The sequence below is a fragment of the Simochromis diagramma genome, unplaced genomic scaffold (genome assembly GCF_900408965.1).
Source record: "Simochromis diagramma unplaced genomic scaffold, fSimDia1.1 OVJJ01000387.1, whole genome shotgun sequence".
NCBI classification, from domain to species: domain Eukaryota; kingdom Metazoa; phylum Chordata; class Actinopteri; order Cichliformes; family Cichlidae; genus Simochromis; species Simochromis diagramma.
Genome location: NW_024387152.1, coordinates 744,243 through 767,105, shown reverse-complemented (window position 1 = coordinate 767,105; position 22,863 = coordinate 744,243). Strand labels below are relative to the sequence as shown.

Genomic DNA, 22,863 nt, shown 5'->3' with positions numbered 1-22,863 from the left:
TAAAGAGAACAAAGCAGAGGAAAAGCAGCCACTCTGTTTTCATTCATCTAATCCCACGTTAATATCTCCATCGTCAAAGCGTAACGTGACATTTCAGGGCGTTTTAAGAGAACGCATGCAAGTGCGAGCAATCAAATGCTGCAGCAGTCTCTTTAATTAGTTAATCCACTCATACTCAGACAAAACACATTTCACAGTATATCACTCAGAGTAATGTGTATAATTAAAACGATAAAACATTGAGTTGTGTTTAGCGCATGAAGTCGTAATTTACGCAGAGTGCGCTTGCTGTGTTGACAAGCTGGCTTAAGGTATAAGGTTTCACCAGAGTGCGGTGTTTCTGCAGCTCTAAATGAAGAACAGAAGGCCCCCTGCAGACGCTAGAGTTACAAACACACTCGAGGGAGGGATCGACACTTAACAGCACAGCGAGTGTATTTGTGTTATTAACGATGGAGCTGATGACAAAGTGAAGCAGGTTATAAAATCCGGTAGACGTACCCTCTGAATATGAGACAGACCCACATATCCTTCTCTATCCTTTCTCCCTGGGCGTGTGAGCACATGCTGGATTTGTGCTCTCAGCCCTGTGCATGTGGTGCAGCCTCCAACCTCCTTAATTGTACAGTCATTTTGTAAACAGCATATTACTGTCTAAGAAACTGCACATTCACATTTATAGTGCAGTTCCTGTACTTACAGGCTAAGCCGAAGCTTTGCACAAAAATGACCGAGCTGTGTCTCTTCCTCTTTTTAACCTTTCCATCTTTGCACAGATGGATTCATCAGTTTTGAATTGAAATCCTTAAACATGCCTCCACAGCCTGTCAGATGGAGTCTTTAGCAAATGTCACGGGCTCACCACTTCACTTCCATGCATGACGCCGCATGTGACGTGACTAAACTGTTAAATCAACGCGCTGTCATAGCCAGCAGCTGTCTGCATCCCGTCGAGTTCAGTCTGACCGGCCCTAGAGGGGGGTCGAGCTTTTTGTCTCCCATGTAGCTCTCCATCCTACCCTGAGACGACAGCTTCCTGTGTTTGTTTTTTGATTGGGCGTTGGCGGATGAAGTGCTGGTTGATAAAATGAAAAGGCCCAACACTTACAGAGAAAAGCTGCTAAAAAATTCTCTTCCTGACTCGGACTGTGACAACAGAGAAACAGATAATGGGAGGCAAGAAGAGAGAGTATGGATGCAGGGTCTAAAAGTGAGGACACTGTTTTTGCTAGAACTTGAAACTGTGCATTCTCTGCAGGTATAAGCATCACTGAGTAGGAAATTGTTTTTCATTTAGATAAATCACAGTGTAAAAGAACTAAGCAACATATGAGTAAATATCATCCAATGGTGCATAGCCTCAATCATGGCACTAGCTGTCTAAGAGCCAGTGGGTGTGTTAATCTCTGGAGACACGTTAGATGAACACTTGTATAGAGCAGAAAGAGTTTAATTTAGATGCCAAGCCCTGTAGCTACAGCCCAACACCATAATCAACCGAACCACAGCGAGAGAGACACACAGGCACACAGAAAATTAAAATGCGTGAAGCAGAGGGAAAGAGCACATTTACAAACGGGAGAAAGAGAGGAAGCAGGGAAAGAAGGAATGTCATCTGCAAAGTCCTTTATCAAAACACTGTCCCCTGCCAAAAGCCCCTGCAGGGCACTGATCCGGCCCGCATGCCTTTCCACCACTGTGGATACGACACTGTTAGTGACAAGAGTAGATAACTAAACGTCAGACAGGCAGTGTCAGCTTCTTCTTGAGTTTATATGATGGCAAAAGTGATTTTGTGCTGACAGGCCTGGAGCAGCAGAGCTCATGGATTAATGTCTGTGTGGCAGTCCTTGTGTAAGGTCATAAGAGTTCCAAGATCGTGGCTCGCCAAACTCACTGCTCCCTCGGTCCGGGTGCTGGCAAATCGGTTAGAAACAACACTTCATCCTGCCAAAATGAAACTTAATAGAAAACTGTGAAAAAGGCCCAAAATCATATGTTTTATAATCCCAGAACTAAAATATAAACTTTGTCCACTATTGTGGTGCGACTATAGCTGCTATCATTAATCAGACGGAAATGGGCCACTGGATGTTTCACAATAAAAGACGGGTTTATTTCACCAGCTGCTGACTGCCAGTGCTTAAAGAATTACATGGAAAGCATCTGCAAGCATAAAGCACAGCTGTAGCTGCTGTACTCCCAGAGAAGGATTAAATGTCCTGGGAGTTTTCCCCTTCTTTAGCAGATATTTATGTAATCTGCATAGGATATACAGTACACAAACGTTTCTATTGTCAGTAAATAAGTATTGTCTTAAAAATCAACTATGATTTATCTTATTGTTACCTTCCAGTGTCCCTCAAAAATGGTGCTATCTCACTGTTTGGGCCACTCAGAGGGCCGGCTTCTTCTCCTGTGGTGCTACAGTATATTTACAGTTGCACTATAATGAAAATGTGTGAGTCTGTGTGTGAGTCTGTTAGAGAATTTCCTGACCTGTTTTGTCACGACAAGCCTCTAGAATAACATCATTGGTACTGTCCATCAACTCATTTTATTCTTATCCAGTTCAGGGCTGCAGGAGCGCTGGAGCCTATCACAGCTACCACAGGGTGAGAGTCGGGGATCACTCCAGTCTGTGGGCTAACACTGAGGAGCACATAAACACACCTACAGCCTATTTAGAGTCACAGTTTTAGCCCAACCCCACTAACTGCATGTTTTTGGGGTGTGGAAGGAACCAGAGTACCTGAACAGGACATGAAATCTCCACACAGAAAGTCCCAGCCACATGATGGATTTGAACTCTGGACCTTCTTGCTGTGAGGCAACACTGTTCCACCATCCTGCCCTAATAGCCATCTTGAAAACTGTATACATATAACGCTGTGCAAAGTCTTGAGCAGCCATTTATATCGTGCTAGGTAAATGTGGAGATAGATGCACAGACATCTTGAAACAGGAGGAAATGTGAATGGACAAAACAGCATATAAGGCAAAAGCAGAGTTTGTACAGTTCTAACAAGATTATCTTTGGCACGGCCGCCTTTATTCTTGACACAACCCTTGTTGTGATTTGGTGCTTCTTTGGATGTTTGCTCCGTTTTGCTTCATTGTAGGTCTAGATGACTCCACGCTGCTTCAGTAAGGTGCGGGCTCGGGGATGTCAGTCCATGGCTGATAGTGTTGCTGTGTGAGAGTTTCTGTCCAGGTATGGTTTTACTGTGCTGGCAAAGTGTCAGGATCACTATCGTGCTGAAAAAGGAAGCTGTTGGCAGTCAGAGAAAGCGCTTCCATTTTGGATCCAATCTACTTTTCTGCTTTCATAATTGCATCAATTTTGACAAGATCCCAACACTGCTGGCTGAAATACAGCCTATGACATACTATGTTTTATAGACATTCACTTTTGTATCTCTTTCCTCCCCTATAATTAGATTTGAAGCAAAAAAAATCTAATTTGGATTCATCACTCCATAAGACCCATTGTCACAGGTTTTCAGTCCAGTTCTTGTGTAGTTTCATCATTTTTAAGGACACACTGCACACCACACTAAGATATGCCAAGTTCTTGGCTAATAGCACTTTGAAAACCACCTTGTTGGTCTGTGTTATCGACATAGATTCAACTAAAGAAATGGAAACAGATGAAACAAATGTGTTCTGCAGCAGGCTGCTAATAACAAAATGTCAGAAGATAAAGGATATGTTAGCTCTTTGCTGTGTAGGCACAGAACTGGTTCATCCTTTAAGTTAGGTGCATTTATATGCTTAAATAATTTATAGGTCGGTGTTAAGTGGCCTAACAAACAAAAACTATTCCTCTGATAATGGTCAGTTTCAAGAACTTAACTAAAAATTTGTGAAAAATCCGCCAATGAACTTAAATGCACTTAGGACGTCTTGTAGAGAAACTGCAGAAATATTACTCAAAGCCACTTGAAAGAAATACAAGAAACTTTGCCTCCTTGGATGCAAAATATAAAGAAATAAGGGTTGGCTCAAGACCTTTCCACAGAACTGGCCGTAAATAAAAAGACCATCTAATGGTGAAATCAATCAAACCCATCAAAATGCACTAAACATTAGGCTTTTGCATCACTGCCCCCTAATTATTCAAAGTTGTGGATGTTATCTGCTGTGGTTTCACTGCAGAAACGATTGCTTGTAATATCAAAGCTCTGCTACTTTCAGCCGTTTCTGGCAGGCTGCTGAAATACAGCAAGGAAGTAGACCTACTCCCTCCTCTTCCTCCTCCTTCTTCTCCGAAGCTCAGAGCCTGGCTTGTTAACTTTATGGGCTCAACTCCCTCGGAACGCAGTCATTTCCTCGACTTGGACTGGAAGGCGCGCACACGGTGGCCTGACGCGGAACGCAGTTGCACACGGAGCTGCGGCTGGATGTCAGCGGATCATAGGGAAACACCGCGATAATCCCTAAATGTGATGAAAATATAGGATATTTTATCATCTCCAAGATAAACTGACGCACAGAGGGAGAAAAGCAATCGTCAACCTACTTTTTGGAACTTGGAATAAAAATCTTATTTCTTTCCCAAAGGTAGGGGAGTTGGGTTATTTTAATATATGTACTTTTTAACTTGGCAGCGGACTCGGAAGCAACATTAATATAAATCTGTATTCATTAAAATGAAATAGTTGCCTCCACTTTTTTCTTTCTTTTTTTAACAAAAAGTTTCCCAAATATTTTTTAAATGTTGATGGAGCTGTCAGCGTTTATATTTATAGCTGAAAACACAGTACACTGATAGAAATGAATAGAAATCATTTTAATCATTCATTTATTTCCCTGCAAATATCTGATTATGAATATGTGTATTTGATGGCTTTGGGGTTCAACCTGTTGCATCTTGTGGTCCATAGCGTTGACCTGTAGTTTTAGCTGTTACCCCAGGCGCCCACAAGATGGCGCAATGAATCTCCACAGCTCATTCAAGCTCTAATTACAAGGTAAGAAGATAATTAAGCAAACCTCTTTCCACTTAGTTGGTTCTCTAAATAAGTGGGCTCTTATTCTATCATCAGGCTCTAAATGTAACATCGTGTAGAGCAGGTCTTTTAGGTCCATCCATGCATCCTCATTTTGGGAGAATAATTATAGTGAAACAGCCATTCGAGTCCTTCTTGTATACAGACCTGCTTTACCCTCAAATTCAGCTCTGGGTAGGCCGACACAGTGTTTTGAGAAAACTGTGTGTGGAGATACTTTCTTTGGCAAAAAGATTATTATAGCTCGCTCTCCTCTTAGCTGTATTTTGTTTTTTAACATAATATTATGCAGACAAAATATGAAGCTCTTTGATGAACAACCTTTTTCCTCCCTCAGTGACCCAGTTCTGTCTTGTAATGATCATTATATGTCCAGTGGTTAACTCCCCTGTATGAGACACTGAACTGTCTCCTTAAAGACAGGGAAACTGTGTTAGTCTGACTTCAGCCCGTCAAAATGATGGTCTGAATCTGTTTGTTCCTGAAGCTTCAGGAACAAACAGATTCAGGAACAAACAGACTGCTTTCCTATTGCCGCTCTACACCTGCTGCTCTGTCTGTCCTGTGATTCTCACTATCTCACTGTCTATCCGTCCACCTGCCTGTCTGGGCACTTATTATGGTGCACCTTTGGTCATCTCCAAGACAACCTGAAGCTGCCTACATTTATTTTTTTCTATCATACACTTGCCTAAATGCATACTCAGTCCCATGCAGCTACACATTCTCTCTGCAGATGGTAGTTATCATTTCTTTTCTCCAGTTAGAAGTTGTGCTTTTTTTGGCCGTGTTTTGACAATAAAATATGCCAATTGTTCCATTTTGGGTTGTCATAAAGCAACCATTGTTTATAGTCTCTCTTCATACCACACTTATAACTGGCCCAAGTTTTGGAATAGTCCACATGCTCTGAGGCTCATCTGCCCACAGGCGTGGATCCTCAGGTCCTACGCTCCTCTCCAGCTGACTGATTGGGCTCTTTTTTTGCTTTTCAGCTTTGCTCTGCTCACTGCTGTGCATTTGGTTAAGCCTCATCTCTGCAGCACTGAGCTGCTCACCACCACATCCAAGCTTGGTGGCATCAGAGGAGCTGCCAAACAGTTCCTTTTTTTAGGGACAGCAGTCACCAAATTACAGCCGCTGGGGCAGTTAACTCCACCCGAATGCTTGTACCAGACCCGCCTAACAGCCTGCCTGTCTGAAGAGTGCATGAATTGGGGACGCGTGTGAGTGTGTCAGAGTCTTTGTGTTTGTTTGACATCCTACTTGCAAACATTGTGGTAGGTTTACACTTGTGTAAAAATGTAAAACAGGTGTACAGTGTTACCCACGCTGCTTACAAGACCATGTGTCATGTATTCGTGAGTTAATAAACTCTGACACAAGGTTATTAAAGCAGGTGACGTGTGTCCGAGTTTACTGCAGCTTCTGTCCAATTCAAGGGGAAAAAACGTTCTCACTCAGTGACCAGATTTCTTTTTATTCTCTGCAACGCCATGTTAAGCCATGTCAGATCGTTTCAGCACAGTCAGCACTGTGATCACTTGGAGCCACCGTGTGATCTTAATCGGCACCGAGCGTTGACGTGGCGGCTGCCAATACAGTGGTGTTGCAGAGCCAGCTGGCACTTGCTGAGCTCTCTGCCCCACCTTAATTCTGCCAACTCAACTGCTAACAAAGCAGAGCTGAACTGTTCCAGAGGATGAAAACGAGGTGCGTTTTACGTCAGGTTCACTGTACTTCGGCACGTCCATGTTTAATGGTCCGTGGCAGCGATGTCACAGGGTGAGACCTCATCTCTCCTAGGGGTCAAAAAAGATGAATGTTTCCTCTCTTTCATCTGCAGAACAGAGTGACATTACTGGCATCTCAGGGAGCACTGAGTTTAAACACATATGTTTAGCTTGAAAAAGGCAAATGCTATCATTTTTATGAACTCTGGCTGTGACACAGTGCAGTGATGTGAGGCCCGATGAATAACCCAGGACTTGATGGATGCTTTTTACCATAACTATGTCCTGACGCAACCTCACATCCTTTTGGGGTTGCGTCAGGAAGAACATCCGGCATAAAAAACAGCCAAATGAAACATGGAGAGATACCCACCATGTGAATAAAGGAGCAGCCGAAAGCAGACTTTACTGTGCTCTATGTCTCAGAATCTACGTCTCTTGCCTCTCCCTCTTGTCCAATTTTCACATTTGAATTCAACAGTGAAGAATTGGAAGTTTCTGTTTTCTCCTGCCTTTTATGACAGCTTCAACCACATGTGGTTGTTTACACAGACATATTAAGTGTGAGTATGTGGGTGTGACTGACAAACTGAGAGTGAGGCATCTTTAAGCTTGCAGGGAAATTCCTTAATTTTCCGTCTTTGGTCTGTTCACTTTTTTTTGAAGGTAGAGGGATGTTTGTGCTTGTGCTGTTTCAGCACCGAGCCCGAGGGATCAGTAGCAGCGCTGTATTCTCAAAAGCATGTGGATACACATAGATTTAAAGGGGATTTCTTCCCATACGAAAAACATTAGCCTGGTTGCAGCTGCAGATTCAGGTGCAGTTTCTGTCAATTCAGACTCAGTGTTTTAGTTAAAAGCACTAAAAATAGATGTAAAGTCCAAAAGGCGAAGATATCGACTGAGTGTTCACTTAATTTTTGCCAAGTAGTGCAGGAGAGATGCTACGACTTGGAAAGTCCTTCTTTTGTTCCTGTGATCCTTCGGCTCCCTTGTTGCCCACAACCTTCTGCTTACACACAACTCCCACTTTTTCTTTCTTCTCTCTGTCTGTCTCATAATTATCATTCTGCTCTTTCCTTTTTCCTTTTTTGTGTCGTCTGCACTCCCTCCAGCTACACACACACACTGCAGACAGTAAAGTGAGACAGGAATAGCCAGCCATCCATCCATTAAACCACTCGCCCTTTGGATGGGAGGCGAGATGAAGAGCCAAGGCAACAACAATTAAGGCTGAAGGCTTTGGTTTGTTTCCGTCTCAGCCCGGATGTTTCACAGCTCACAGCTGGAGGGAAAGAAATTCATATGTACAAACACCAGGGTTGGATAAAAGTGGGTATTACCGACTCCTTAATTGTGGGACATAGTAAAGGCTTATCTTCATGACGTGTTTATAGTAGCCTTGTATGTAATTCCTGGGTGATAATAAACCGTATCGGACTTGTTCCTGTCTCCCTTTTATTCTTCTCTTTGATGCTGTCTGCAAATCGTCTGTCACATCGCTTCAATTCTTTGGTCTGACTGAGAGAAAAAGGCTCCACAAATTAGAGCATGGGTGACACTTTTTGTGGATTTACAACGTATACTTCTTATACCTCCCATAATGTTGCAAAGGGACAAACTGCAGAAATTGTAGGTGTATAAATAGGTCTAGTGGTGTCTTCTGTATATCTTCCAGCTCTTTTGTGTGCTGCGTGTCATTGTGTGATGCTGACTATATGCCCTAGCTGTGTCCTTTTGGCTGCATTCTTCTGACCAAGCCAAGGCCAGTGGTGCTTTTTCTTTTCTGGTATAATTTGGCAGCTATTTTTATTGCAGGGAGCAAACTACAGGGGCCAGATATTCGTGCTTCCTGGCCAGGTCCACATCCACGTCTTTCTTCTTTCCTTAAATAATACCATTATTTCTTTGAGTAGAGAAAATTCCATTTGCAATTGCAGTGGTCAGAGAATTAATACATTATTTTCTTAAATAAGAGCTCACAACTCAATATTTACTCACGAGAGGCTCGAATGCTCTAAAGACACGCTCACTTGCTTCCATCTGTTAGCTCCTCCCTCGGCTCCCCCTTGTACTCCCCTTAGTTCTGATAATATTGGGAGTTGAGTCATTTCATCTTCTTGTTTCCAGTGAAAAACAGATCATGTTGCTACAAAACTCTTGTGTTTATCAAGTTCCATTTGCATACTAACCATCTTTTCAGTCTTATGCAGGATTACGGAGCTGGAGATCAGAGGAGGAATTAACACGAAAAAATGAGAGCTTAAAAGGTCACTTCATAGGATTAGCCTCTAGGGTCATGTTTACGACCCTGTATGCTGCACGGCTCAAGTGACCTGCTAACAGTCTCGCTCTTTTTTTTCTAGGAATGACTTTTTAGGGGGAGGAATGACTGTGCTGAAGTGTTAGTTAGGTCAGTGCACCCTGTGTAAAGTGGGCAAACAAACATGCACAAATGCACACACACACTGCTTACATGTCTGATGACATGTAAGCAGTGTGTGTGTGTGTGCACGCGCATACTATGACATCATGGAGTCTGTTTCCTGAGAAACCATGCAAACCTGTATGCACACATTTGCCCTTGCACACCCACTTTCTCCTGTAAATGAATGGTGGCTTTGTTGCAATGCTCATTTGCAGGAATAAACTTTTCCACAATTTACTGTAGGTGATGTCCCTTGCGCTATCTGATTGGCTAGTTAGAAGAGACTTACTCTTATGAGACCTGTGGTGTGCACGAGGCAGACACTGACATTTTGGTGCGGTTGAAGTCACTTTTCTTCCCAGAGTCAAATGCTGGCAAGTGCTGGAGGGGACTGGGTGCATTTGCCCTCCATAGCCTTAGTTTCACTCGTCCTTCTAGGTGTGCAATAAAGAGTAGGACTGTAATTATGAATGAGCAGAGCATTTCATGCTATTTTAGAGTGAAATGAAATACACCAGCGAGTATGTGCTGTCTGTGACAGAACAGGTATCCAGCCCTGCCCATGCAGTTTTCCTTTCTCCTGCATGTTTACTTCAGAAACACTTAGATGTGCATATTCCTGTCCACACACACACACACACACACACACACACACACACACACACACACACACACACACACACACACACACACACACAAAATGTCTCTACACTGGATGAAATTTCTACTTTGTTGCATTAACGCTAAGGCTACTCTCGTTCCTTTGTGTCTTTTCAGGTGCTTCAATTAAAAATGTTGCCACATTGCTCCTTTCTGCTGTTGCTATGCGCGGTCCAGCTGCCCTCCCCTTCCTCTGCCTTGCCCTTTGAGCAGAAAGGCTTCTGGGATTTTGCCCTGGACAGCATGGACGCCGAGATGACCATGGAAATGATGAGGGATCCTGAAGAGGGTTCAGCTGACGATCTGTTCCCTCACGAAATACCCACATGCCCCTTTGGCTGCCAGTGCCATCTCAGGGTCGTCCAGTGTTCTGATCTCGGTTAGTGAGTGTGTGGGAAGGAAATAGAGCATCAGTATGTATTTCTGTAAAGCTTTGTCTTCATTTCACAGTGTGTGAGTGTGGCAGGAAGTTCAGAAAGGGAAAGAAAATAGTTGTCTTACTGATCCAAACCTTGCATAACATTTATGAGCCCTTCTTTAGAGTGGGAGGGAGGGGATTTCTCCACTGGGATAATGGTGGTATATTTTGACAGGGGAAGGCATGTCTTTGAGGGATTTGGTGTTCCAGACTTTGAGGGAAGCTACTGGGTGGGAGAGGAGGAGACACTGTGTGAGCAGAACAGAGTAAAGACTATATCAAAAGATGTCAGGAGTAACCGAGAATAAAAGAAAAAAGTGATAAAGTCAGAGAATTAGAGGTCGGCAGAGAAAATTAAAAAATTAACTGATACTTACACGACACGTTTTTATCCTCAGACTGACTCAAAACACTTTCTGCTCACTTACCCCAAAACATGCATTCATACACTCTTTTATCTGTGCCTCGGCACTTCTGTCTAATATTGATCTACACATTCACATTCCAGGGAACTGAGGGAAACTCAGGGTTCAGTATTTTGCCCAAGGGCACTTCAAGATGCACACTGAAGGGAATCGAACAGCTAACTTCTGATATGTAGGAGACCCGCTCTACCTCCTGAGCCACATCCACCCTACAGTGGGCAAAAAAGGGAACTTTGTAAATGAGTCTTGTAAATGTTTTTGCACATATGCTTGGTAACATCTAGTATTAAGGTCAACTTAACGTCTAACTACTTGCTCTTTGCATTTGTTCTTTATTAACCAATATAAAACACTTATTTATGCCTTTTTCTATATGAAAAAAAGCACAAATGACCACATATTCCATGAACACTAGGCAAGTTACTGGGACTGGGAATTATTGCTTAAAAGCATCCTAATTAGGCCAACTGCTCTTTGTAAATAAGAAGTGTATGTTTTTTGCACAACAAAAAGATTCTGAAACTATTCATCAAGTTTCGGATCTCAGATGTGGTTCAGTTACAGAATGTGTATTTTCAAGGTTTAATGCAACAGTTGAAAAAAACTTAACACACACATAATACAGAACCCCTTTAATAGAATAATTAGAGTTGTTAGGGATTTGCTAAATTCATGTTTTACTTCCCTACAGACTAGTGACCCTGGGCTCCTTCTGGAGGCAGTAGCTAAATTTAGTTCCAGGGAATATTTCTGTCTGATGTAGTTGCAGCAATTTGGACAATTTGACACTAATTTTGCTACAACTAACATTACCATTCAAACAATACTACCTCAGTCTCTCGTATGCTCACTGTTGGTGAAGTGCCTCTAAAAAAAGACTGTAAAATAGATGGAGTGGTGACAGTGAGTCACACTTTTGGTTTGCAGATTGCAAGTTGCACACTTGTCATTTTGGGGATTACCATCTTGGCTTTTTGAAGCCAGACATGACAATATTCAGACAAGAGGGCAAACCTGGAAATTTGTCAGTTAAAGCTTTGTGAAACAAAATGCATTCGTAATTCACTGTGATGTGAAGTTGGGATGCTAAAAAACAGAAATCATCCACTTCACAGTTGCCAAGCAGGAAATCTTAGCTTTAGATACCAAGAACAATATAACAACGTTTAAACATAAGCATGTTTATTTCGGCTCTGATGGGCTCACGGTTTTTGGCACTTCCACATTGCTTAACTTTTCATCTTGGTCACCTCATTACTCTTATTTAAGCTTCTGCGTTGTTGTAACCAACTGGGCTGAAGAGGAGTAGTGCGAGGTATAGTCACTTGCTAAAAAGATGTGTAAAAACAGCTGTTGAGTTTCTTTTTATACTTAAGCAGTCGTATTCTTGGAAACTATTATGGAAATGCAGATAACCAAATGGTCTGAAGGAAAGAGCTTATTCAGTTCCTCGAAAAACAGTTCTTGGAAATAAAAGATCTGCATATTTTGTGTGGAAATGCATGTGTGTGAAAAGCAGCCAGCTTTGAACGAGTGACCTTGTGTGACTGTCTTTGTACTTCGGAGACAGTCACACACGAGCATGAAGATCAAACTGCTGGGGAAATATGAGTAAAACTTCCCTTTAGATAGAAAACATGTTCAGAGTTAGAAAACCTATTTAGACACTTCTAACAATTGTTAGTTTTTGCTGGTTTAGATTAAAAAACCTTATAATTATAAAGCACTGAAAAGGAATTAATGTACAATGTGCCTCGCTTCTGTCAGTCTGCCCCAGGGCAGCTGTGGCTACAACTGTAGCCTCCACCAGTGTGTGAATGTGTGTGTGAATGGGTGGATGACTGGGTGTGTAAAGCGCTTTGGGGTCCCTATGGGGGGGACTAGTAAAAGCGCTATACAAATACAGGCCATTTACCATTTACAACTTCTGTATGTTATTAAGAGGCAGTCATTAGAAGGTAAAGAAGTAAAAGTCTCAATTCCTAGTAGTTCTAAAATATGTCCAAAGACATTTTAAATTCTCTAAAATGGCAAATAAACAGCATAAATAAGCAGCTAGGTGCTGCATGCACCTTGTTAGTTCGCTAGCTAGCTAGGTGATGTGAAAGGCAATGAGGTGGAAACTTGAGAATTAAACCGTTTAACAAGATGTTAACAATTCAGTTCAATTCAATAAAACTTTATTGACCCTGAAGGAAATTAAATTAAATATTGAGTTTTTCTTTTATTATTTTAACACCTCGTGAGGATTATTTGCCGTTATATTCACTATGAGGAATAAACCACGTTGAGCTAGTATTAGCGGTTTGTTTAAAAATATATTTTTGCTTTTCCAGTGGATAAAAATAAAAGCAGAACTGTGCCAAAATTTGCATTATGTTTTTACTGTCTGTCTGTGAGTTAATTTTAGTCGTTCCCATAAAAGCATCCAGTACAATTTAGTCACTGCAGACATTTTAAAAGAGACTAAAAGAAACTGAGTTATGTCTTAATTATGGATGTAAAGATTTTTCACATTATACTAGCTATATAACTCTGATAAGACGCCTTGGTTTAGACATAATGGTTTTGTCGAATCATCATTTTACAACCTCTATATACTTACTGTCCCTGGTCTTTCAGCAGCGGGTAAATGTGGAAGCGTATAATTTCCGAGATGTCAAGTGCTTATTTAGAACAGATGTATTTTGGTGCTGGCGTCTGTCTCCTCTCAGTGTGGATCCCAGCATGATGTTGAGTATTTGTGTTGAGTTGAACTGGGGTTTTAGAGGGTGCTAGTTTTGTCAGTTTGCGGTAAAGGCTTTGGGATTTGTGGCAGATGTGGTTGAAGAGCGGTGGTTTGAGGTTTAGAGGGTTTAAGGATTCATTTAATCAGGGTCTCGGTGAAAGCTTTTTTCTAGGTATTCCCATCAAGTTTGTTAGTTTTGATGCCTGGCACGCAGATTTGAAGGTTTCCAACTGGCAGGAGGCCTGCCAAAAGCTGCAGGCGTTGACTGCAAGGTAAATATTTCCTACCACATGAATCATCCTGGTAACATCCTGCACCCTTAGAGTCTCACAGCAGCTGTAATAACTTTATTGCATGTTTAAACAAAAAAAGAAATCATAAATGCAGAGCGTGGTTTATGATTTAAAGAATATACTGAGGATAGAAACTCGATATTTTCCACACAGCTTTCACGAATGTATATTTGCTCTCTAAAGGCAAAATCTGCGCTAGATCTCTCTGTGAGGACGCGGTCGGAGCCGAATGTCAGAGGGAGCGACTAAGGCTTGGATCTTATGTGGTGTCATGGAGGGTGTGGCACAGCACAACCAAAGCCATATATCTAAAATTACCTCTAGATGGACAGCTCTGTGGGTCAGATGTGGTTGGTGGCAAACTCGCTCCCAGTGGGACAGCTGGCACTCTCTCACCAGCATGCCCAGTTGCATCATGTCCTCGGTCCAGATGAGGTCGGCCCTGGTTGGGATTCGTCCACTGTGGCCTGTCTGGATTAAGCTACCACATCTGATACACTCGTCCACGTGGCTCTTTGATGTGGTCTTGTTAATGATCACTGGTAGCTGTGTTTATCCGTGCGCTGAGTCATTTTTCCAGAGCTCCCTGAACAAAATAGCAAAGGTGTATTTTCTAACGCCACTTTGGTGTTCACGTGTCGCAGTCTGTTCTAGGCCGTTTGAATTTATGGCTTGGTAACCAAAGATAATAGACTGTGCCCTTCAGTGATGAAACATTCAGTGTTTTCACATCATGAAATAGTGTTAAAAATCAAACATTCAGCTCTTTCTTCTGACAGATATTTGTATAATATTGATTCACAGAACACAAATATTCTGGGAAGTCTCGAATGATTCATGAGTGAAGTTCAAAACAATACTGTGAGGAGAGAAAGTGCTTGACTGTAACAGACCAGTCAAGTCACAATCAGGTTAAAATGCAAAGACTTCTTCTCAATTCAACACTTACCCACCACTCACACATTAACACACACACAGCTTTTATTCGTCTGTAGATGTCGGGGCTGTGCCAGTCTCCTTTCTATTTGATGTGTGACTTTATAGTATTTAAATCACATCCTTTGTGACTTCTGTCAAATTGGAAACCAGATGGGAAACATCTGGTGTCCCCATCTGGTGGGAGGGGAATTTATGTTTCTGTGTGCGACAGTGTGTATGCTTGTCCTTGTCAGCGACAAACCAATAATGGTAGCTATACACGCCGTGCTGACGTGCGTGTGTGACCTCCATGGTCGTGTCTATGTCCACCTTTCATTAAAATAATAGACAAGGAGCACCGAGGTACTCATTTGCTACAGTGTGGGAGTGTGATTGGGTTAATTCTTAGGCCTTTAAACCACACACTGTCTATTTATTTTCCAAAGTCTGTGTCTGGTTGAAGTAGTCTTAGAAGTTCCCAGTTTAAAACAAACTGGCTTATAGGGTGTTGGTTTGTAGTCACCCATGGGAGCGTTTACCAGAGGATGATGCCCTTCTGTGTTTTCACTGCTTTTGTCTTCAGGTTTCACCGAAGTGCCAACGAATATCCCTCGAGACACCAAGTTCCTGGACCTGCAGAACAACCGTATCACTGAGATTAAAGAGAACGACTTCAAAGGCCTTACTAACCTATATGTAAGAGCCAGAAACACTGCACAACATGTTCCCCACTCCCCTTCACAATAAAGGAACTGCTGTACTTAACATTTTTCACTGCCTGAATGGGACCCACAGCGAAACAGCCGCCTCTGTCTCACACAACCTGAATTCACAACAATCAATTGTAGAAATGATTACAACTCTAATGATTAATTCTCAGGTTACTAAAATATGTAAGGAGTTTATATGTATTTTTTAACCTGTGGGACTGTTAAGCAGCTTGCTATCTACTCCTTTTTGCATTAAAGGCATCAGCATTTGGTTCAGTTACATTCTTAAGAATCGGCTCAGCACTTCTCGAAGATCTGCAACTCAGTCATCTCAGCTTGTGTTGGCTTCGGTAGTGAGAAATATAATTAAGACCCCCATTTCTCTGGGATTTAAAGGTTAATTTCCTTGCTTTCTGTCGTCCTCCGCTATGAGAGCTTTAATTGTATTAAAGTTGGAGCCTGAAGCCAAATGGGAGTATTCGAGCTCTCTCAGCAATAAGGCTTTGCTTACTGCTGACCCACATTCTGGAGCTCTGACCAAGAGAAATATTAAGTCTGGCAGTTTAGGAAACCCCTGACATGAAATTACACAATACCATCTCTATTGAGTTCTGCTTGCATCAAACTACATCTGTCTCCATCTTTCAGCCAGCGTAGGTGGGGAGTCTTCTAGCTGAAACACACTTATAGGCAAGGCAAATTTATTTGTATAGCACAATTCAACAACAAGGTGATTCAAAGTGCTTTACAGAGACATTAGAAACAAAAACAAATAAAAAGCATGATTTAAAATTGATTAAAACAAGCAAACAAACAAACTAACTAAACACACACATTTCACACCTGTTCGCGCGATCTGAACCCTTATCGTAAGGGGAGCTACCAGTCCTTCTGTGGACGAGCTACTTTCTATTTTAAATTCCCTGAATATATAGTAGGAGCAGAGGGCATAAATAATGATTTTCACATTTTGTGCTTCATTTTTCTTTTTCCCTGTCATTTTCTGACTTCCTGGTAGCTCATAGACCAAATGGGTGTTGAATTTGGCCTCTCTTTGGTTGTTGCTTCTTTTTAGGGCCTGTCTCTGAGGAATAATCTTATTTCCAAAGTCCACCCCAGAGCATTTGTTCCTTTGAAGCACATGCAGAAGCTCTACTTCTCCAAGAATTTGCTGACCACTATCCCCAAAAACCTGCCTGCCTCTCTGGTAGAGATAAGGATCCATGAGAACCGCATCAGGAAGGTCCCAGCTGGAGCGTTCGCAGGACTGAATAACATGAACTGCATAGGTCAGAATCCTAGAGGATACTCTGTGATGCTTTGCTACTGTGTTGCATTGGCATTGGAGTTTTAAGATTAAAGGGAAGGTATTTTATTTCATGCTATGATGTTTTTGTTGTTTTTTTTACAGAAATGGGAGCAAATCCCATCCAGAACAGTGGATTTGAACCTGGAGCTTTTAAGGGCCTGAAACTGAACTTTCTGCGTATATCCGAGGCCAAACTAACCGGAGTCCCAAAAGGTAAAAACTTAGCTTTGTGGCTAAAATGCTAGAGATCTTTCAACATTCTAGTATTTGGTAGATTTACAGTAGAGTGTTTTCTTTAGTAAATATATACAGCAGTGTTTTTATGTGCCCTGTAGCACATTGTGATAGACCCCAAAAACATTTTAATGCTCAGATTTCTGCATCTGTGATCAAAATAGTGACAAAGTGTATCTAATAAAATGTATCCCTTTTAGATATTTAAATAAAAAGCAAATGGTCAACATGACATAAAAGGAATGTCCAGCAAGACACAAATCTGTTGTCTCGCTGAAGTGAAGTCTTACATCTATGTTATCTGCACTTCAGATCTCCCACAGAGTCTCCATGAGCTTCATCTGGACCACAATCAGATCCAGGCTGTGGAGCTGGAGGACCTGAGCCGCTACAAAAACCTCTACAGGTCTCCTTCACACTCAAACACCAGACTCATTTCTGACCACAGCTGAGTTCTTGCACCCTGATCACATTCCCAGTCAGCAGTGCCCCTTAGGGGTAATAATACAAATTACATTGACAGGCCACTGAAAGTAGCAGGGAGCTGACCCACACCGTGTAGCATGTGTGAAAACATCACGGGCAAAACCATGAAAGGTTTAAAAACATTATAGGACAACCTTTGTCAGATGATTTGAATATTTATTTGCTGCACATGTTTGAACAACATATGAAAATATCTTCTGTCAGAAAGAGCCATCATGTCTTTTAATGGCTGTTCCAAGTTTCTTCCATCTCTTTTCTGCATACGTCTCCCCTGCAGGATTTCTCTCGTGTTAAAGGAAAAGCATTAGAATGTCTAGAAACCAAAAGTAATCACAGAGAGCACAAATCCAATGGAGTTCAAACTGTAGGCTACTTATAAAAGAAATACAAAACAAATAGACGTAGCCACTGTGAGAGCAACCACTGGTTTCTGTGATCCACATTTTGCAGTAATGTTGTTTTCTTGGACGATGCGGTTATCATTTTTAGATAATACAGTGGAGAGGTCCTGTTCACCGACTTTAACCCTTATAAGTGGCTCAAAAACGACCGGGTGAGGTTGTTTTCTTGTAGTATCTTTGTAATGAAAAGTTGTAATTATTTCATATTTGACTAGTTCCTCAAAAAAACACGTTTGTAATATATTGAAATTTTTACCTGACCTTTCGTACATTTGACAAAATGACTTGCATCTTCTTTCTATGGAATTTCATGGGACCCTTCTTATCAACTGGGGCTGTCAGGGATATATATTTTTGGACCACAAAGAGTGCAACCTCTCAAGGATTATTTAACTAACAGACAGCCTTCATTCAGCCTTCAGGCAGCGATTCATCCCCGGTGATTGTGTCACTGTAGGCGACTAGCTTGTGCCAAAGTTCATAAGAATCTGGGGGAAACCACTGACCAGCAATTGTGCAGTCCGTTCAGAAAGACAAGATGCAGCATCACCACAGATAACGTTCCCCCCTGTGTGCCTTTTGTGCTGCTGGAGACACGATTGTGGGGACTCTACAATAGGACAAAGCAGACATCCTTCCTCTGATGAAGGCTACTGACTCCTGGGGCGTTTACAGCACCGAGTTTGGATTCAATGGCAGCCTTACAATGGTCAGCTAAGTCAGCAAGAGATGAATGACTGTTGTACCCCTGAGCACAATGTATCACAACAAAATGGTGGCTGGTACCAGAAAAGTGAAAAAACCCACAATTTTTCATATTCTAAAACAAGACCAAAGCAGATGTAGATGCTATGGACCAGATGGTTGGCACCCACTCTGCACCTGCAAGTGTAAAACATAGAGGTGGCCCATGCTGCTGTGGTACAACTTGACTTTGCTACCCTTGATGCCGACACCTTCTTCACAGCTAAGCACCCTGAATTCAAGAATGGTATCACCACCGCATGATGGGTCTTCCTGGTGTGGCAATGAGAGAAGTCGGCTGGAAGTTGCCTCCAACTGCAAACTCCAATCAATGAAGCAAAGGTGTAGGGTGCCAAAAGCTAAAACTCGGCCACAGGAAAACAGCAGACAGGGCCAACCAAAGACAACAATATTTCATATAACAAAGATCATAAAGTCAGCAGTCGGTGTGGAAATGCAGTGTGTGCAGTGATTACAGCCAGAAACAGCTGGTTTGTCACAACTACAGTGAAGGACAAGGCAATAAAGAGAGAGGAATTGTCTGGACACACGTGCATATATTCTCTTTCACACAAACAAATTGATCTTAACATTGTTCTGTTGTGTAATTTTTTTCTATTCTAATTTTCTAAACGTTTAAACATTAAATCATCATCTTGTGTGGAACAAAGTTTAGTACAAAATGTAACACAAATGATTATTTTTAACCAAAATGACAAAAGTATAAACACAATGATCTTAACACGCATCATTTTTGACCCACCTATGGACGAGTGGAGGGTGAGGTCACTCGTGCATGTAAAGGTTAAATATTGGAGGTAAGGACTGGCAGACAGTGACTGGCTAATGCTCCTTGTGCCAGCAGAGCACTGCCCTGACTATCAGCCACTATCACAATGAAGTGGGCTAAAAGACGTTCACCATGAAGATGTTATGAAGGGTTAAACTATTAAACTATGTTTTTATGCCACATTGCAAACATGCTTTTATTGCTGTTAGCGTGGGCATTTTAACATGAACGTCTGTGGGGATTGAGACACTTTCCGTCCTCGAATAGCCCCAGCAGGTGCCTCATTTTTTGCCACATATGCTTCATTTTCAGCCCATTAAGTTGCTACACAGATGAGAACAAAGACTTTCTTCCTCTGCTCCTGTGGCACTGTGCTGCATTTATAGTAGTAGAGTCAGGCTGACGTGGCCCTATTCCTCACCTGGCTTAATATAACTTTCTTAAAGTGATAATAATCTGGAATTATCCTGTTATTTCGGCTCACAATACATGAAACATTTGAGTGCAATGTGCCATGCATTGCCCCATTTTCTGCCTGTTTAAAATGTTCCTTTCGCCTGGCATTTTCCAGGTTGGGCCTTGGGTTTAACCATATCCGCAACATAGAGAACGGCAGCCTTTCCTACCTGACCATGCTGAGAGAGCTGCATCTGGACAACAACCGCCTCACTCGTGTTCCCCAAGGCCTTCCAGATATGAAATACCTGCAGGTGAATCTACACTCAAAAAAATAATTCATTGGATGAACGTAATTTTATCTTGCCACTTATATTCCATCTAAACAAATCATGTTATATTAATCCATCTTGATTGTGTTGTGTCAACACGATATATGTGTGTAGGTTTAACATAATATTAACATTAACATTCAATTAATTTGACTTTTGTTCAATCAACATGTTTGCACCACGTTAGTCTAATTAAATTTATTTAAATCCATCTTATATTGTTTAAACACTTTGGCACATCAAAAATCAGTCTTGTTACATGAACTAGTAAAATATTTGTTTGTTACACCAATGATAATCTTGTTCAATGAATGAAATGTAACTTATGTCTGTAGTACATGTTGTATTCATATTAAGTAATGTTCAACCAAAAAAAAATCAATGGATTTACAGCAACTTCCAATCCACCCATCTTCTTAGCTTCATCTGGGCTGCGGAAGTGATAGGGCAAGAGGGACAGGGTACATCCTGGACAGGTTGCCAGTCAATCATACAGAGACAAACAATCATTTGCACTTCAACACCTTTGGGCAATTTAGAATAACCAGTTACCCTTACAACTGCATTACTTTTAACTGTGGAGGAAACCAGAGTACACAGAGAGAACCCACTGCAAACGTCGCCACATTGTGGATTTGAACCCAGGATCTTCTTGCTCTGAGGCAACAGCACGAACCACCATGGCATTAATCTGTCAATACAGACTTAACAAAAGTAGGAAAGCTATGCTTGATGATGCTTTATGTTGTTGTTCTTGACAAGTTAAACCATAAGAAATAGTAACAGCATACACGTGGTGTGGTTGTCTTCCTCTTGTAACCCCACTGATTTTCCTGTGGTTTGACATCTAATGTGATCTTGTGAATTTCGTGAGTCGACCCCCAAAATGAAATTGGGTGGTTGTTACATGCATAAGATCCAAACTTGTAATTTGAACTAAATAATTCCATGTTTTTATGGTGAACGTAATTAAATCATGTAGCATCTGCATGAAATTCAGCAACTTAATTTGTTCTTGTTGAGATGACATCATACAATCTAGTAAGAGCGGTTAGTTGCCTGGATCCAGCCACTCTTACTAGATTGTATGATGTCATCTCAACAAGAACAAATTAAGTTGCTGAATTTCATGCAGATGCTACATGATTTAATTACGTTCACCATAGAAACATGGAATTATTTAGTTCAAATTACAAGTTTGGATCTTATGCATGTAACAACCACCCAATTTCATTTTTTTGAGTGTAATGTGTGCAACCAATTTTGATTTCCATTTGATATTGATTCTCACTGTGGCCTCTTCTACTGTCCCTCCTTTGCCACTGCGGCTTTTTTTAGGTGGTTTATCTCCATTCCAACAACATCGGCCAAGTGGGTGTGAATGACTTCTGTCCTCGTGGATTTGGGATGAAGAGGACATTCTATAATGGCATCAGCCTGTTCTCTAACCCTGTCAATTACTGGGAGGTGCAGCCAGCAGCATTTCGCTGCGTGAGCGACCGGTTCGCCGTTCAGTTTGGCAACTACAAAAAATAAAAACCAGGCAGACGCTGGAAAAGAGGGAGGATGATTGATGAAGGGATGAAGAACGGATAATTTAAATAATGAAATAAAACTTGAGATATGGAGTGAGGTGAATTTATATCTGAGATTATTAATTTTATTATTATTGTTTTTGTAAAGAGGATAAGTGAGGAAGAGGATGGGCAATAAACTGATGAAACAGGCAGAGAGGAAGTGAAAAATACAATCCCATAACTTGAAGGGAGTGGAAAGCAAAAGGCTTACAGTTCTGCATGTGAATTTTGCTTGTTTTGAATTCAAGGTTCTGAAAGTTTTTTCTGTTTGATGAAGTCAAAAATGAGAAGAATGTTTCATTCTGATGAAAACCGAGTGCTTAAAACTTGTGAAACGCTCCATTTTTTCACAATAGTTCTTATTGTAATTGAGGTCGTTCTTCTTATATTAACATTCTGGTTACGATTATGAGAAAAGAAATAGAAAAGGCAGCGCATTATAGATTTTTATATATAAAAGGTGCTTTTTATAACTTTCTGTGTGTTGATTTGGTAAATACATTAAGTCCTCCCTGTTTCACTGGTCTGAAGCCATTTGGCTTGTCACTCTGTGATTAAATTATACTGTATTTATAAACCAAAATTTGGGCTTTTCCCACCATCTACAGACAAAAAGGTTGCACTAAAATAAAAACTTCAGTTCAAGATAACAACAAGTGGACTCAACAACAACAAGTGACAGGTTTAAATTCTGCTAAATAAATGTGCCTATTGAACATATTTGACTGAACCACCACCCTGTGCCATTACTACATATTACACCATCTGAGCAATACCTTAATACAGTATTTCATACGAGAGCAGTACAGTAGTGGGAATGTGCCCAAGATGGAGACAACACACAGTCCGCTTTGCTTTGAAACAATGAAAGTAGTGTGTTCACTCTGTGCTACAATCAGTGGTAGTGTCATTGCATCGTTTTGCACAGTTTTTTTCTGCTTTGCCTTTTCTGCTTGGAGGTTTACTACGAGGTTAGCCTTTTGTTTTGTTTTGCATTTGTAGACCTATGTGGAAATACTTTAATATTATGTCTTATGTCCTGTCTCTCTTCTGTAATCTGACAACCTACTGCTGCATGTGAATAAAGACATTTTTAGTCTGCTGCATTAAGTGCAAGAACAACCGATCGCCCTGGGTTTGATGCTCTGTGAGAAATAAAGAAGAAATACCAAAAAATGGAAAACATTTGATGAATGAATCATGAACTTTGTACAGAAAGAAGCTAAAGAGAGTTGTAGTCTTTTAGTTCAGCCTGACAGAAAATGATTC

At 41.2% G+C, this 22,863-nt stretch overlaps 1 protein-coding gene across 1 annotated transcript; it reads left to right on the top strand.

Moving 5' to 3' along the window:
* The first annotated feature begins 4,307 nt into the window (after positions 1-4,307).
* Positions 4,308-22,749, top strand: bgnb (biglycan b). The gene is made up of 8 exons (XM_040047592.1): positions 4,308-4,563; positions 9,951-10,212; positions 15,199-15,311; positions 16,401-16,614; positions 16,737-16,847; positions 17,181-17,274; positions 19,861-19,999; positions 21,356-22,749. Exons 2-8 carry the CDS (start codon positions 9,966-9,968, stop codon positions 21,551-21,553), a joined length of 1,116 nt encoding a protein of 371 aa, XP_039903526.1. The 5' UTR covers positions 4,308-4,563; positions 9,951-9,965; the 3' UTR covers positions 21,554-22,749.
* Positions 22,750-22,863: the final 114 nt, after the last annotated feature.

Coding starts and splice junctions, on each gene's coding strand:
- bgnb (XM_040047592.1), top strand. CDS start 9,966: ATGTTGCCACATTGCTCCTTTCTGCTGTTGCTATGCGCGGTCCAGCTG. Junction 10,213..15,198: donor CGTCCAGTGTTCTGATCTCG/GTTAGTGAGTGT, acceptor TTTTGTCTTCAG/GTTTCACCGAAGTGCCAACG. Junction 15,312..16,400: donor AAGGCCTTACTAACCTATAT/GTAAGAGCCAGA, acceptor GCTTCTTTTTAG/GGCCTGTCTCTGAGGAATAA.